The sequence below is a fragment of the Arvicanthis niloticus genome, chromosome 5 (genome assembly GCF_011762505.2).
Source record: "Arvicanthis niloticus isolate mArvNil1 chromosome 5, mArvNil1.pat.X, whole genome shotgun sequence".
Taxonomy (NCBI): Eukaryota; Metazoa; Chordata; class Mammalia; order Rodentia; family Muridae; genus Arvicanthis; species Arvicanthis niloticus.
In genome coordinates, this window is record NC_047662.1 from 52,710,699 (window position 1) to 52,727,858 (window position 17,160).

The 17,160-nt window shown below is 41.3% G+C and overlaps 1 protein-coding gene across 5 annotated transcripts in view; it reads right to left on the reverse strand.

Moving 5' to 3' along the window:
- Patj (PATJ crumbs cell polarity complex component) overlaps nucleotides 1–17,160 on the reverse strand; it is a 302,257-nt gene that overhangs the window by 170,594 nt on the left and 114,503 nt on the right. For all 5 annotated transcript variants that reach the window (XM_076934632.1, XM_034502319.2, XM_076934635.1 and 2 more), the window contains 5 exons: nucleotides 16,066–16,240; nucleotides 10,445–10,516; nucleotides 6,339–6,516; nucleotides 3,753–3,863; nucleotides 449–526 (listed from right to left, as the gene is read on the reverse strand). In XM_076934632.1, coding sequence (XP_076790747.1) covers nucleotides 449–526; nucleotides 3,753–3,863; nucleotides 6,339–6,516; nucleotides 10,445–10,516; nucleotides 16,066–16,240 — 614 coding nt within the window. The remainder of the gene's footprint in view (nucleotides 1–448; nucleotides 527–3,752; nucleotides 3,864–6,338; nucleotides 6,517–10,444; nucleotides 10,517–16,065; nucleotides 16,241–17,160) is intronic.

Consider the following 17,160-nt stretch of genomic DNA (forward strand, 5'->3'; position numbering starts at 1 on the left):
TGAGCCAATTTCTTTGATGGGGTAAAAAATGAAGAAGCACCCTACGTAATACTATACCTTAAGATAATCTTTAGGTCAACAAATTCTATGAGAATAGATGCAGGAAAACAAAGTGGGTGATTACTTCTGACTGATGATGAAAACAATTTTTTCCAGTAGAGATAAATTTTGATGTGGATCTTCTAGGGGAAAAGCAATGTGTACAGGAAACCTTCCAGTTACGAGCAGCATGCTCTGGGAGTGGCCAGCCAGTCAGCAGAACCAACCAGGAAAGAGAGCTACAGGTGTCCTTGGCTGACTGTGCTTCACTGGTCACCTTCACATGGCTCATGCTTCATCCTCTCAAGAACCAGGCTCACACCAGTGGGAATACACAGGACACCTCAGCACACTCAGCTATGCAATCAGAAACACAGCCTCCCCCAGAGGCTGCCAAGTCTTGGCTTACCTTAGCTCTCCTTTCTTGAGTGTTCTGATCCTGGTTCTGGGCAGGTGTTTTGCCTTTGTTATTCACACTTGGGATCACCTACACCAAAGAAAAGGGGGAACAAGACAAATGAGTAAGCCCAAAAGTCTTTTTCTAAACATGCTGTGATGCCATACACCCACAATCCTAGCCAGAGTAAAACTGAGGCAGGAGAATCAGAAGTCTGGACTGCACAGTGAGCTCAAGGCCAGCTTGGGTGACATAGTGTCTCAAAAGAAAATGAAAGGTGGTAAATGCCTTTAATTCAGCACTCCAAAGGTGGAGACTAGAGGAGCTATGCGAGTTTGGGGCCAGCTTGGTCTACATAGCAAGGTCCAGGTCAACTAGAGCTACATACTAAGACCATGTCCTGGGACAGAGGGAAGGATGGAGGGATGGAGGAAGCCCATCCTTCTCCTCACCTTTCTGATTTTTGTTGTTGTTGTTGTTAGTATGGTATAGCTGAATTTTCTCACTCTGCAGCTCAGGTAGGTCTAGAAGTTGGTATGTAGTCTAGGCTAGCCTCAAACTCATCATCTTCCCAGTTCAGAACAGGTGAGAGTTATGGAGGGTGTGCCCTGCACTTCAATTTAATACCATTCCTTTCTGTCTGTTTATCTGTTTGTGCCACTGCTCATGATAGGCTTGGCAGCCTTTATTTCTGTGTTTTTAGGTAGTAAAGACTTAACAAACCTAGTGACTTCATCTCAAGGTAAATACATGAGAAACTCAATTCAAGGCAATCAGTAAAAGTAGGTAAAGTAAAGAAGATATGCATTATAAAATCATGTATGTCACAGGAACAAAGAATTTAAAGATTTTTGTGTAAGGTGAAGATAACACTACAAAGTTAGACTACTGTCACTTAAATATCTCATTCTGCAAAGGAAGTTTGAGTGGTAACCTGTTAGATGCTAGAACATAGGAACCCTCATTCACTTGAAATCTGTAGAACAAACAAATAAAAGAGACTCAAACTATGGTTGCTTCATTTGGCTTTGACAAGTACTGAGGGGTTACCCCTAATCTACTCTTCTAAAAGCTAGCTTGGCTACCTCTCCAACAGTCTACCCCAGGTACTTGCTGTTTCTCCTGGCCAAGTGATCATGGTTCCTCTCCCTCATGGTGGCTTCCTCCCTCTTCCTTGCCCCACCCCACCATCTCTCCTCCTCCAACCAGGTCACTCCAAACCTACCTACCTCTAATCCCTCCAGGAATTGGCTGTAGTCAATTTTATTTAACCAATAGTTTTAAATCAAGAAACAAGGTTTGCCAAACAAAAGCTTGTAAATAGGAGATGTCACTAGGCCTGGACCTTTGGGTATAGAATTTAGCATTACAATACATAGCAGGAGAAATGCAGTATGAACCATAGGTTCCTACTAGGTAAGGTAACTGCTGTAAACCACGTGATTCAGAAGTTCAGAAAGGGTGTGTGTTCTGATGTGGCTCATGAGCCACCATGTGGCTGATGATGCCGGTGGGAAGTTTTCCGGCATAAAAACACTTTTACACAGTAGTCCTTGGAATGGTGCAACACTAGAATATGATTTCTTTTAGGGTTTTGAAGAAAGTTCAAAATTTAATGCAAACTGATCAAAATGTTTAAGACAGCTGGGCAAGGTGGCCCACACTTGTAGTCGTAGCTACTTGTGAGGTAAGTGGATCAGGAATTTGAACTCAGTTTGGACAACTCAGTGAGACTTTGTTTCAAATAAAACAGGGTCTGAGGTTGGAAGGTATCAGGGAGGGTGCTTGCCTAGCACGTGAGAGACCTTGGGTTTGATCCCTAGCACTGGGAATTAATTTAATACAATTAAATTTGGAAGGAGTGCAGCTCAGGGGCACAGTGCCTGTCATGCATGAAGCCTCATGTCCTATGGCAACTCCTGCAAACTAGAGAAAGAAACATGCAGGCATTGCCTGCATTTGCCACTCTCTGCCCGAGGACTTGTGGCAGTAATTAATTCAAACCCTTTTAGCAAATGCATGAAACTAGTTTTGTCATTGGCTTGGGAGTTATTCAGGTTAAAAATGAAACAAGTAAGCCTAGTGACTAACACCACAAGTCAGCACATACCCAGAGGCTGAAGTTTGGCAGCCTGCTTTACTCCTTGTACCAAGTGATATGAGCATGAGCCTTGGAAGATGCTGAGGAGATGCTCCTGCTTTTACAGCTAAGTTTATGTCATCCATGAAAAGCCTATAACTCGGCTCACTAGCAAAAGCTACTAGAGGCTGGACATTTTTAGGTGAATCTATAAAACAATCAAATGTTCTAAATATTTTCAACAGGGCACTTAAGGTTGGTGGCAGGGTGTATATCCTGTTGACTCATTTTCCCTCTCAGCTGTTTCTTTGGAAGTACCATTCGGCAAAGAATGGTCTAGGTAAATTTCCTATTGGATGCAGTTCTAGAAATAAAAGCACAGCTACAAGTACATTCTCTGTATTATAAAATGGTTTAAAAAAGTGGACTCTAAAGAGCCTAATTGAATCTCAAATCCTATGAGTATGAGAGGATTTTATGCAGTTCACTCTCTTAGTCTTGCTGGAGTGAGCAACACACTGAAAAGGAAAGGCACAGCAGTGGAGAACGGCGAAACCGCAGAGCTGTCCACTGTGGCCACAGCTGCAGCCTAGCATGCAGAAAGTGCTCTCCTGCATGCAAAGCCCAGCATCAGAGCTGGGGTGCACTTGTTTTCCACACAAATATTATCTTTCTTATTCCATGAAGAACTGACTACACTACAGTACTGAAACACAGTCCTGTTAACTATGAGGTCTACTGTTCAGAATTACATATTATTTCCATTTCTACGATTTAAGGCTACTGAGATACATGCAACCTGTCATACAACAGCATCAACATACTGACAATGTATCTGTATTTACATGGCTCAAACATGCTCAAGACCTGATGGCTTCTCCACAAGCCTTTTATTCCTGACCTTTTTTAACTTTAAAGTAACTGACAGAGAAAAGTGAAGAAGTGTGTCACTGCGGTAGCAGAATTGGTAAGCAGGCAGGGAGGGAACAGAAACAGAACACTGTGGTTCTCAGGCTTGTTTAAGCCAATGTACAGGATCATGACTCAATTTTGGCCAGCAGATTAAAATTGGGTCGAAAAAAACCAGAGATCGATGGGAAAGGCTAAATCTGTCTGGAGCTAATTAATATACTTTACAAGTAAAACCAAGCAACAGTGAAAACGTGGGAAGACTGGGAGACACGGTTAGCGGAGGTGAACAGAGTACTCGTGTGGAAGGTAAGACGCAGAACTTACCCTTGGGGTGGATGACAGGCTCTGCACCACAAACACCACAGGGTTTCCCGCGCTCTTGATTGCCTCCACAGCTTCTGCATGTGAGGCATTCTGCAGGTCTACACCAGACACCTAAACAACACAAGGTGGTGTTCTGATTAGAAAGGCACCAAATTGTAGACAAACCTAGATCAAGTTCATGTATATCATCCTATGTGTGAGAAAAGGCAGCAGCTACATATGAAATGTTCTGCTGTTTCATGCACAGCATGGTTAACATAATGCTTCTAGCTGGAGAGGGACAGCAAGGAGGACAGTTACATTATAATAGTCCCACTTTCATATAACGACCCTAAACCAGAAACTGGTGTGGTTTGATCCCAAGGTCTCTATGCAACAGCACATGGACCCAGGTAACAGAAGCATGCCTCAGAGTAGAATGAGGAAGCTTTCTGGACTTTTACAGTCTCTCCATTAAACTGAGTTACTTAACCTATTATCACAATCCAGAATCTATTTTGCAATTTGTGTTAACAGAAGAATCCAAACACACACAGGTTCCTTTATTAAAAGTGCTTGTAACTTTCACATAAAGGATTCCCTACCTAGGAACTCAGAGAGCCTAACTTACTAACATATCCATGTCTCTAAAACTACAGTTTCAAATCCCAAACAGAGCAATGCCTTAATTGTTAGGGTGGGTTTTAGTCAGCAGGGTGGTGGGTGTGTTGCTTCAAGGGGATAAAGAACAGGACTGAGGGATGAATGCAGATGTTCCTTAGTGCAATTGGAATGACTGATGGGAAGCCAGAGACAAATGGAACTCTGACACACTATGACAGCAAATCCTGGTTCTTCTCAGTTTTAGAATTCAAATGCAGGAACTCAACTGTTCATATGGTGAAGACATACTTCTGAGAAATTAACCCTAACTTCTGAAAGAATCCTTATGTATCTATATCTTTTTTTTTTTTTTTAAATCATTGCTTAAAGGTTTCTGTTTACAAAATACGGACAGAACTCATCACTGACTTTGGGGCAAAACAAACCAAATAAAAACCTTAGAACAAGAGATAACAGGAAGCAAAACCAAAGAACTCATTACACCTGAGTCAACACAGAGTAAAACCTGACTCTCAGTCCCACTGTGAGCTTGAAACAACAAGCAAGTAAGGGGAAAATCATTTTATTTACTTAAAGGTTTGATGTATTTGAGTGTATGTATGTACATGTCACATATGTGCTGATATTTGAAGAGACAACAAGAAGGCATCAGATTCCTGCAGCTAGAGCCATAAGCAGTGTGGCCAGCCTGACGAAGTAGCTGGGAACGTACCAGGTCCTGTGGAACAGAAGCTAGGGCTCTCAACTCCTTCCTCATTTGTCTCTCTGGGCCCCAGATCCCTACTTTATAGAAGATAAAGCAACATGCCACCTGCACGCATGTAGGAGGCATGCTCAGACAACCTAGCAGAGAGGATTACCACACAGAAACACAGCAGCTAAGGCAGGGTGGAGCAGCAAACTAAAACCACAACTCAGTGGCACCACACAGCTGTTAGACTGTCGCAATGACAGCACTGACTCCGTACTGATAAAGCAGGCAGACGGGACCATTTATGCATGGATTGTAGGGATAGAAAAGAGCTCAGTCAGGCCTAAAATAGTTTGATAGCTCTTTTCAAATTTAAAAATGGACTTACCATAAAACCCAGGCAAATAGCATTGTACATATTCCAGAGAAAAAAAGACCTGTTTGCATTTGATAATTGTACATAGGTATGGAGCGAGACCCTGTAGTTTTGGCAGGAGGTGAAGGTGGGGAGAATGGGAGTTTACTGCCAACCTCAGCTACAAACAGGTTTATGGCTAGCCTGGGCTACATGCAACTAGAGATATCTACTCTGGAATCATCCAACCAGCCCAATGCAAATATCCACTCAGACCTCAGAGCACTTTCAGTGTTTTCATGTGCATTTAAATCTTAGCTCTCAGGGCTGGAAAGATGTTTTACCAGTTACAAGCATTTGCTGCTCCTGCCGAGTACATGGGTTCAGTTCCTATCATCTACATGGCAGCTAACAACTACCTGTAGCTCAAAGCTTCCAGAGTATTTAAAGCCTTCTTCTGGCCTCTGCAGTCTCCTGTATGTACATGATACACATGATTCATGCAGTACTCACACACACACACACATGTATAAAATGATAAATAATGAATAAATCCTAAAAGTAAGTAAGGCTGTCTCTCATAAAACTGAACACATGTGAACCATGGTTTCCTCTTTCAAGGTCACTTTCTTTCTGTAGACGAACTACAAGCACAAACCCAGAACTTGCTAAAGGTTCTGGGGAAGCAGGGGTCCACCTGTTCTACATACAGCACTGTGCTAAACCAGTCAATCAGCTGGGGTTCCCGCCTTATCATTTTGTTTTCTCCCCCTCACAAGCTAGAGAAGGTCATGCAGTGTCCATACAGTATACAAACTAAGGCGCCACAAATGGACACTACCAATTCCATGCAATTAGACTAAACATCAAGTTGGCCTAAGTGATTCTTTTACTGATGCGAATGTTTCAAGTAAAACATTGTTTCAACCTCACTCACCTCAAGTATTTTATCTCCAGTTTTAAGTGCATTGGTCTTTCCTGCAGGACTGTCTTCTAACACTTGTTTGATGAATATACCCTTGAGTTCCTCTCCATTCTTAAGGCGTTTTATAACTGTTTGTCCACCAACAATGCTGATGCCAAGAGACACATTAGGTTCTCTAAAAATTTCAACACTATAAAAGAGAAAAAGAAAGCACACGCTCATGAATAAGGTAATTTCACCTGCTGTACTGTCACTGTAAGTGCTCTGTCTATGCCACAGCCTGTGGCTCATGCTTTATGAAAATTTCCTAATGCACTTTAGAGATGGTGTATAAATGAAGCTAGCTCCAAAATCATAAGATATTATCAAAATTTACGACATTTAAAAGTTGAAATTTTGAAAAGGTAGATCGCTCAAATAAGAACTCTTGAGATTTGAAGATGAGTTTGCTAAGACTTAATGTGAAATGATCAGACATTACATTCATATGGACAATGCTAGCAGAGAAAATAGCAAAGAGGTGAAGACTCAAGAAAGCATATATTCTTCTTCCGGTCTAGGCCTGAGCACTGATCAGATCCCAGGCGGCAGCTCTGCCCCCAATCTCTAAGCGGGCCTCCCAGGTGCTCTAATCCTGGCATTATCTTAGGTAAGCAGACAGCAACGCCCACCCCAAACAGGGAGTAACAGGGACCCCTGGGACCCAGGAAGTCACTCCTGGCCCAGAGTATGCCCTCTTTTCCTTTTTGCTTTTATACATTTTTTTAAATGTTAATCAAAGGCTTTATAAGTTTCATAATGCTCAATCAGAAGTGTAACCCGATACCCAACCTAGATATATAAACTATCTTTGACTGGTGGAGACACGTGAACATCTGCCTTCATGTCCCCCCTTTCTCTTTCTCTCTCTCATCACCTAGCTTCTCCTCTCCTTCATCTTCTCCAAAAAATTATCTTGATACTAAAATTTGTTTTGAGAGTTGTATATTGCAGAATACACAGCCTTGGTGTATCCACTCATCAAGCAAGCTGAGCAGACCTGCTTGAACCTCTGATGTCCTGGAATTGCAGCTGGATGCAGTGAAGACACAGCATCAGAGGCTTATCAATTTACTCAATTTACTCTTCCCCCCATCCCTCTTCTAGTATCTCAACACCCATAATCAGCTTGAAGAAGTTAATGAAGAGTCGGCGCCCCTATTCCCTGGGCTTGGGGACTGAGGTGGTTAATATTGGGCTGTCGTTCTAGGGAAAAGTAGTGGTTTTGTTGGAACAGGGAGGATTAGCTAGGATTTATTGCATAGCCATAACCTATTGGTAGAAATATGTATAACTGTTATTAAGATGAATTTATAATTTCTTAAATGGTACAAAATTTACTTTCGAATTTAAGGTTTTCATTGGTATCAGCTTCTTATTAATATAAAAGTGAGATTAATATTGTTACTCTCATAGGCATTGTGCCTATATAACACATTTAGGAATATAAGGCTTAGGCCCAGTCCTTCTTTAACTTTTTAAACTGATTTGAGATGGTTAGACTGTGAGTTAAAGGCCTATAGCAAATTCATGGCTCTAAGTTTATTATTAGGGTGTTTTCTATATTTTATTTTATTTAGCTGAGAGGAGTTAACAAACAATAGTCCAGATTGCCTTACATGAATAGTTGTTTTTCAAAACATCAGAAATCCACAGAATTGACGTTACAAACATTTCTGTATTAATGTCCATTTTGATTAGAGACCTGTCTGCTCCTGACAACTTCCTGTCTTGGATTCTAAGAAGAAATTGAGCATCTTTGGAGTTGCTCCAGGTGTGGTGAGACAGCCACCAGGCAAGAATTGCCTCTTTCCATCTACAGACAAATTACTGTCCAGAAAAGGACACACTTGCAGAATAGTCGACTGATTATATTTGCCAAAACAGAGTAATCAGCCCTTAATAATTCTGCATCACTAGGTCTGTCAGATGATCCTGGGCCAGAAGGCTGAAGATCGAATGCTCCAACCTTTTGTAGTATAGGGACTGTCTAGGTGCTCAGCTGTCTCTATAAATTGGCTAAGTTTTAGAAGCTATGCTTTGTACTTCCCATAATTTCAGTTAACTCAGTCATTCTGGATTTCTGATGGGTTGAAGACTTATAGTCTCATAGCCAATCCCGGCCATTTACTTTGAGAGAAAAGGTTTGAGAGGATGGTTTTCAGCTGACATTCATTCTAAAGCCAAGAAAAAAGGCCAGGTTCAGAATTAAGTCTTTTAGTTAAGAGGGACGACAGAGGTTCTGTTTAGTCAACAAAATTATGTACTGGGTATTAGGTCTATCTAGTATCTTACTGACACAAATTGGTATAGTTATGCTCTAACTGTATTTTGAGAGAAAAGTTTTATTTTAACAGAAAGGGTGATGTGTAGGAGGAACTAAGGTGGGAGGAGTAAGGAGAGGAGGAGCTAGGTGACAAGGGGGGGGACATGGAGGTGGATATTTGCGTCTCCCCACAAGTCAAAGATAGTTGATATATCTAGGTTGGGTATTGGGTTACACTTCTGATTGATATCGAGCATTACCAAACTTATAAAGCCTTTGATTAACATTAAAAAATAGTATAAAAGCAAAAGTGGGGATGGGATAGGGGTTTTCTAGGGAGGGAAAATGGGGAAAGGGGATGGCATCTGAAATGTAAATAAAATATCCAATAAAGATTTTCACATTCAAAAAAAGAAAGCACATATTCATTTTAATGAGACCTCAGTTTTTCAGAGTAAAATAAGCTTGCTACTCATGCACTGCTTTTCCCAGCGAGGAGGTTTATGTGTGAGGTTCTTTGTAGAAAGCTACCTTTATCTGCTTTTTACGTCCATATCATTGTTTCTGTTTGGTTTCTTATGGATTCATCATTATTTAAAATAGGTCCTCACTATATAGCTAGGAGGATCTTGAATTGGAATTCTTGTTTCAGGTTCTCACATGCCAGGATTATAGGCATGTGTCTGATACACCCATACACATACCTAAACAATATTTGGTTTTTATCCAATGACACTTTAAAAAAAAGTAAATGAAATGAAATTTGCTCCTACATAAATTTTGCTTTAACTACAGAGGCATGACCATTAGTCAATACACTTTAAAAATTACTCAGAAAATACGTCCTCAGAGTCTTTAAGACAAAACTCAGAAGTACAAGGTGATGATAGGTTGGATGGTGGTGCTGGCATTAACACTGCATAAAAACAGGGAGAGGAGCTACAGGACTTCGATAATCAGAAAACTCCGGTGGTCTGACAAGCACTTCTACATGTAAACACATGCAAGAGAGGATGAGCTCATTCTGCAAGCTCAAACCAGACATAAGAACATTCTGCCCACTGGGGAGAGGAGAGGGAAGCTGGTAGTTGAGAGAAGCCTCCACTAGAGTTTCTGGACCCACAGCTGTAGAGCACCCACGGCAGCACTACCTCACCTGTAACCAACACAGGACAAAGCATGGCGACTCTCAGTGATTACTCTCACAGGGACATCTGTAAATTGCTTTCTCTGAGACAGCATCAAAAAGTTTAATATTGGCTAACAGTCTTTAGACAAGACAAGAAGGAATTAAAACTCAGCATAGAGAATTACTTATTTTAATTCTCAACTACAGTGACTAAGTGTCTCAGTCAGGGTTTCTATTGCTGCGACGAAATGCCATGACCGAAAAGCAAGTTGGGAAGGAAAAGGTTTATTTGGCTTACACTTCCATATCCCTTTTCATCATTGAAGGATATCAGGATAGGAACTCAAAAAAGGAAGAAACATGGAGGCAGGAGCTGATGCAGAGGCTGTGGAAGGGTACTGATTATTGGCTTCCTCTCCATGGCTTACTCAGCCTGTTTTCCTACAGAACTAAGGACCACCAGCACAGGCATGGCAGCACCCACAATGGGCGGAGCCCTACCTCAACCACTAATTCAAAACAATGCCTTACAGCAGAATCTTATTGAGGCATTTTCTCAATTGCGGTTCCCTCCTTTCAGATGACTCTAGCTTGTGTCAAGCTGCCATTGGACTAGCCAGCACACTAAATAAGTTGAGGGGCAAGGGTGTGCTTGCACTGAAGACAGGAACGACATACACTCACATTCTTGGTGGACCCCAGTGGCTGAAGTTTGGTGTTTCCTCTCCTTCACCTTCCTCTCTCTCAGGTAATTCCCTATAAGGAGAAACACAAAACACTCTTATTCTTAAGTTCTTGGAAGCATCAAAATCGCATAATGTAAAGGTAAACAACTTCTAAACTTTTAAAGTATTCCCATCAATAAACAGAAAGAACATTCCCTGCTTTAATAGCCAATACAGCAACAAGCCATATAGCCCGGAATGGCACAGAATAATTAAAAACTGCTAAAACAGGAGACTTTTTTTTTTTTTTTAAAAGACTGCCTTTAATTTGTCCAATTTCACATTTGCACTGGCATCCATACATAACATTTTTCTGTTGTTCTATAAAGAATCTCATGTATACACTTCGTCCCTTGTTTGCCTAAGTACTGAAATGTCAGGAATGTGTGACTACGCCTGACCTAGGGTATGTTTCTTAAACCTTGCACTGATTGACCAGCTCACCCACTGCTTTATTTTGCCTCTCAACTTAGATCAACTTGCTGAACTGGATAACAAGAAATGCTGGATGATAGTGTGAACTAGTTAGGGCAGTAATGTGATTGCTTTTGGTCATGGTGTTTATCACAGCAAAGAAAGCAAACAAAAACAAGTAGATTTGGAAAACTCTTAGTTTTTACTGTTTCAATTAGAAAGAAACATCCCCTGTATTTGTGGGAGTTTTCTTTGCTTTGATTGTGAATTTTTTGAGCTAAGGGATGTAATTCCTATAATGACAGTGTAAACAGGCCATGGAAACCATTTATTCTGTCATTACAGAAATTACATCCCTCACCAGGACCAAAAGCAATGTGGGGAGGAAAGGCTCTATTTTACTTTAGAGTTTACGGTCCCACCACCTAGGGAAGCCAAGGCAGGGACTGAAGCAGAGACCATAAAAAACAGAGAGTAGCGCACTCCACTGCTCGGGATCAGCTACTTTGCTTATACAGCCAAAGCCCACAGTAAGCTAGGCCCTTCTACAATAACTATCAAGCATGAAAATGCCCACAGGCATGGCCACAGGAAGTGTCACTCAACTGGGTTTCCCTCTTCTTTGGTGATTCTAGGTTTGTATTAAGTTGATACTTGAGGCTAAAGTGACTCACAGCTTTCCAGAAGGGAGGAGGCAAGATAGTGTCTAACACATGACAAGAACTGCTTTTCTGTGCTAAATGTAACACAGATTCTTCTACTGGAAGAGTGCAGTACATTTTATCACCTATTATCACTCCTCAAGGAGCCGGTGGACACATACATTAATAAGATTATTTCACAGAAAATAAAGTCTGAAGCTTGTGAAGGTTCTCTGAACTGTAAGCTTTAGAAAGTCAGAGGATTGTACAATTGAACAAATAAAGCCACTTTACCAAGGTGAAGGTATATACCATTTAATCTCAGTTAGAATCCAACAGCAAAAGTTAAATAGTTCTTCTGTACATATTGAGATATAAATTTGCACAAATCTATTTCAAACACTGAGGAGATTTTACATTGTTTTCTTTCACTAATATTTTCTAGTAATGGGTTTCTAATACACAGTGATGGGTTTCACAGCAACACTGTCACATGTCATTATACTTCCTCTTATTTACCATCCTGTCATGCTCCCTAGCATCCTCTCAGTGCCCCGCCCCCCACAAGCAGCAGCTCCTCTGGCTGCTTTCACCTCACTTATGCTCTCTTACTCCGTTCTGTGCCTCTGGACCTCTGCCTCTCTTCACAATACTCCCCCTAGTACCGAGCTCTCTCTCTCTCTCTCTCTCTCTCTCTCTCTCTCTCTCTCTCTCTCTCTCTCTCTCTCTCTCTCCCTCTCTTCCTCTCTCTCTCCCTCTCCCTCTCTCTCTCTCTCTCTCTCTCTCTCTCTCTCTCTCTCTCTCTCTCTCACACACACACACACACACACACAAACACACACAAACACACACACAGTGTTCATCTTTCTGAGTCTAGCCTATCTTACTTAGCACAACCATCTCCAGTGCATCCATTTTCCTGCAAATGCCATGATTTCATTCTTTTTTTTTTTTTTTTTTTTGACAGGGTTTCTCTGTGTAGCCCTGGCTGTCCTGGAACTCACTCTGTAGACCAGGCTGGCCTTGAACTCAGAAATCCGCCTGCCTCTGCCTCCCAAGTACTGGGATTAAAGGCGTGCGCCACCACCGCCCAGCCACAATTTCATTCTTTATGCAGAACCAAATCCATTGTGCTTTTGTGTCAAGTTATGCTTGCCGGATCCTCTGGTGCTGCACACTTAGGCTAGTTCTATAACTTAGCTGCCATGAATAGTGCAGCAGTGAACATGGCTGTGCAAACATCTCTGTGGCATGCTCACTCGGAACATTAAACATGCGCACTAGCTGCAGTATACTCTACTTCTGGTTATGGCTTTTCTCTAACCTCCATACTGACCTCCAGAGTAGCTGGACTGGATTAAATTACCATCACGGTGTAGAAGGTTCCTCTTTCCCACATCCTCACCAGAATTTTGGTTTTCTTCATGACAGACATGGTGACTTGGAGGAGATAGACTTTCAGTGTAATTTTACTTCAAAATTTCCTCATGGTGAAGAATATTTTCACGTGCATATTGAATGGCTTCTTCCATTGAGAACTATATAGTCAATCCATTAACCCATTTACTGACTAGATGCTTTGGGGGAATTTGGTTTCTGGAGTTCTTTATACACTCTAGATTCCCAGGACGGACAGCAGGCAAAGCTATCCTCCCTTCCTCTAGCTGCTTCCTCTCTCTGCTGCATGCTGCCTTTTCTGAGCAGAGTTTTAATTTCATGCAGTATCATCTGAGTTTTTAGCACTTACCTTTGCTGTCAGGGCCCTTTGCAAAAGCCCTCGCCTTTGCACACACCTTGTAGAGTTCTGCCAATGTTTTCATCAAATACTTTTAGAGTTTTTGGTTTTACATCATAGTTTTTGATATCTTAATAGACATTGGTGCAGGGTGAATAAGGATTGAGTTTCATTCTATTACTTATAGATGCTGGTTCCCTGGTACCATTTGTTGAAGAGGCTGTCTAGGTGAACAGGTAGGTATGTGCCACAGCACATGTATAAGCTGTGCAGTAGAGTCTCTTCTTCCAGCCTGTGGGTCCCAGGTCCTGAACTCACGTCTTTGGTAGCAGAATCCTTTTACCTGCTGGGCCATCCTGTCAGTATGCTTCTCATTTTAAAAAGATTTCATTCCATATATTTGATATCCAAGGTAATGTGCTATCTGGTTCCCTCTCTTACCCCTTCTGGTTAGTACTACTTGTCTACTTGTTTCTCTACACACTTACACTTTTGCTTTCAAGTGAGATATATATATATATATATATCTCATATACATATATATCACACATATACATATGTATATATGTATCAATATATATAATATTGATATACATATGTATTAATATGTTAATATATTGATACATACACACACACACATATATCAATATAAAATCCAGAAAGTACATACAAGAAAAATACATATTGTCTTCCTGACAGTTAATTGCTTCTTGATTCATTTAATAGCTCGAGTTGATGCACCTTCCTGCCAATGGAGTAACATCACTAGTCTTTATGGCTAAAAAAATCCCCCTGTGTATATCCACCACAATCTCCTTACTCACTTTTGCTGTTGGGCACGGATGTTGGTGCCATAACTTGCTGCACTAGACATGGATGTGCAACTGTCTCTGGTGTGCTGGCTTGAAGGGTGTAGTGGGGGAGATCATGTGGTGGATCTAGTTTTTAAGAAGCTGCTAACCCAATTTGCATGATGGCTGGACCAGCTCGCTGTCCTGACAGCGATGAGAAAGTTCTGTTCACTCAGACCCTCATCAGTATTTGTTAACTTTCCTATTAATCCCAAACACAGGTCTTTCACCTCAAGTTCATTTTCAGGCTTGGAACCCTGCTTAGTGTACTGTGATTTGATCCTATCATTATTTTAAAATGACAAAGGAAAAATGCTACAATCTGAGTCTTTTATTAAATTCAACAAGGCTCCTGAGGCCATGAAACAATCAATATTACCATTTCCATCACCACCACCTCTGGATTAAACACCCACCATGGCCAGCACCAGCCTGTTCTGTGTATTTTTTCTAGTTTTATGGACACAGAGTTGACTGTATATCTTTCCACTCCTCTTTAGGCAGAAGGAAACGGGTATGGCCTATGTTTAGATCTTTTCCATTTCCTCAGTTAACAAACTCAAGTTTAGAGAAACAGTTTCACTTCTATCAGATTCAACTAACAACACTAAGCACAAGACAAACTAAAAAACCAAAGGTACTTCACTGAGACGTGATTGTACAACACAAAAAGTCATGAAATATGTTCTCAACCTTTCTACTCTGAGGTGTCTCTGGGAAAAGAGACTGTTGCTTACTTACTCAGGCACGCTCACCTGCATGTATACAGTCATATATAATAAAACATAAGTGCATGCATGCATGAGGGTACGTGCATATATCCTCCTTACTTTGAATCATCTAGACAATATGCACTGTACCAGCCTCTTTACATGGGCAGGATTCTCAGCATCACCCAGTACCTGCCATGTTCAACTCTGGCTTTCCACTCTCAACTGTGATTTCCACCCAACACCAAAGCAACAAAACACAGACAAACAAAGCTGCTCTGTCTTTAAGAGGCCTCACAGAATGTTTATCCTTATCTCTGGCTGCTCTTAGCTCTCCCCAGTTTGCAGTTCACCACCTTCCTTACACCTGCTGTGTCCGCCCCAACTCCCCTTCCTCTCTCCAGTCAGGCCCTGAGCACCACTTGTGGCAGGACTTGGAAGGCACATGTTCTCCTTACTGCTTGAGTTCCATGGATGATCTTTCAAGTCCAGGAGCTTCATCTATACTGGACCACATTCTCAATGACACATGTCAGAATACACCTTACTCCCAGGTCCCTAGATGCAATGGATTCCATTGACATTGTTGATGTAGGAGTACTTTAATATTTAACATGTCCCCAGATAACCTGATAACTTGCCAATCTGTTTATAGCCTTTATCAAAGAATTAATGTCCTACTACCTAGCTTCCTACTCCGGAATCATGAGTCTTATAAAGTGTGACTAGTCACCATCCCTAGAGATTCTCTAACATCCTTTTGTCCTCAAGTCCACTTGCTGGGCTGTTAATAGAAACTCTAAATTAGCATCCCATTCTCTAAGCTAATACTGTATGCAAACCGTTTTGTGAATAAAAATATAAATTCTATGTGTAATCTAATTTTAAGTACAACGTGAACTTTTAATAGTAATTGTCTAACACGGATTTAGTCATAGCATCCTACATCTTCTAAATGTCTCACTAAAACTGCACATATTTTACACATATTGCACACATTGAAACAAAAGTCAAACCACAGTGGACAGGGAACACAGCGGAACACTGGCACAGGGGATGGGGGTGGGGTATAAGTTTTAAAGGACAAAGTCATACACGTAAGAAAATGACACAAATATACTACTTTATATGACAATAATAATAAATAGTAAATACACTACTTTAAATAACTTAGTAACAACTTTTTAAAGGAAGAAGAAAAAGGAAAAAGAAAAGGAAAGACACCATACCATGCAGCATTTGCATGTCGTGAAGACAACATTGACATGTGGGATGAAGGCTTGGTGACAACCCGGGCACTGGGGAGTCGGTACAGAGGCAAATCTTCCTGTTGTCTTCTTTGGGCAACAGCTGGAAGGTCGACAAGCATGCCGGGGCCTTGCGAGTCACTTGGAATCATCATACCTGAAGAATCCAGACAATGGGAATACAAGATAAAGTAACTCAACAACACACTGCTAAAGGGTGCCCACTATAGGGACAGCCCTTCCAGCTAGGAGATGCTGACATTAAAGTACGCATGTCAAAGACTCAGTGCCAGATGGCGGAGAGCACCACTGAAAAGTGAAGCAAGGAAGGGGATAGGGCGCACAGGGGAAGGTTACATTTCCGGTGGGTCCTCAAGGAAGAACAAATGACCTACACTAGGTACTTTATCAATACCATTAATTTATCAAAAGAACTCCCGTAGGTTTTCTAATCTTACTGCAAAGTTTTCCTTTCTTGCTCCAAGCTATTCTGGCCATGGAATTTATTCATTTAAACAAAACAATCCCATTGAACAACAACTAACAATTCTTACAATTTGAAAGGCTTAGTTTAGAAACAGCAGAGTTCTTTTCTATCTGTTGACACATTCTATTTTCACAGATATTTAATTGTGAGAAAGAAAGGACATTATTAATTATATTTTATGAAAGGGGAAATTCAGGTTACAGATTTGGCTAACTCTTAGTACAAGCACAGGCAAGGGGGTGCACACATGGCACAGTGCATGTGTGGGTCAGAAGACCACCTTAGGGCTTGGTTTTCTTAGGGCATCAGACTTCGCAGCAAGCGTCTTTACCTGCTAGGCCATCTTACTGAGCTAATTTTGTATACCTGGCCACTAAAGAACACACATTACCATAATTTATTTCAAAGCTTACATTTGTTAGGCCAAGCTCTTATTATTTTAATCCACCTATGGGGGAGTGGTACATACAAGTGTACACAGGTATGCGTGAGTGCACACATGAGAAGGCAGAACCAGACACGGGCTCTCTTCCTCGACTACTTTCTGCCTTATTGCCTTGGGACAGGGTATCTCACTGAACCAGAAGCTC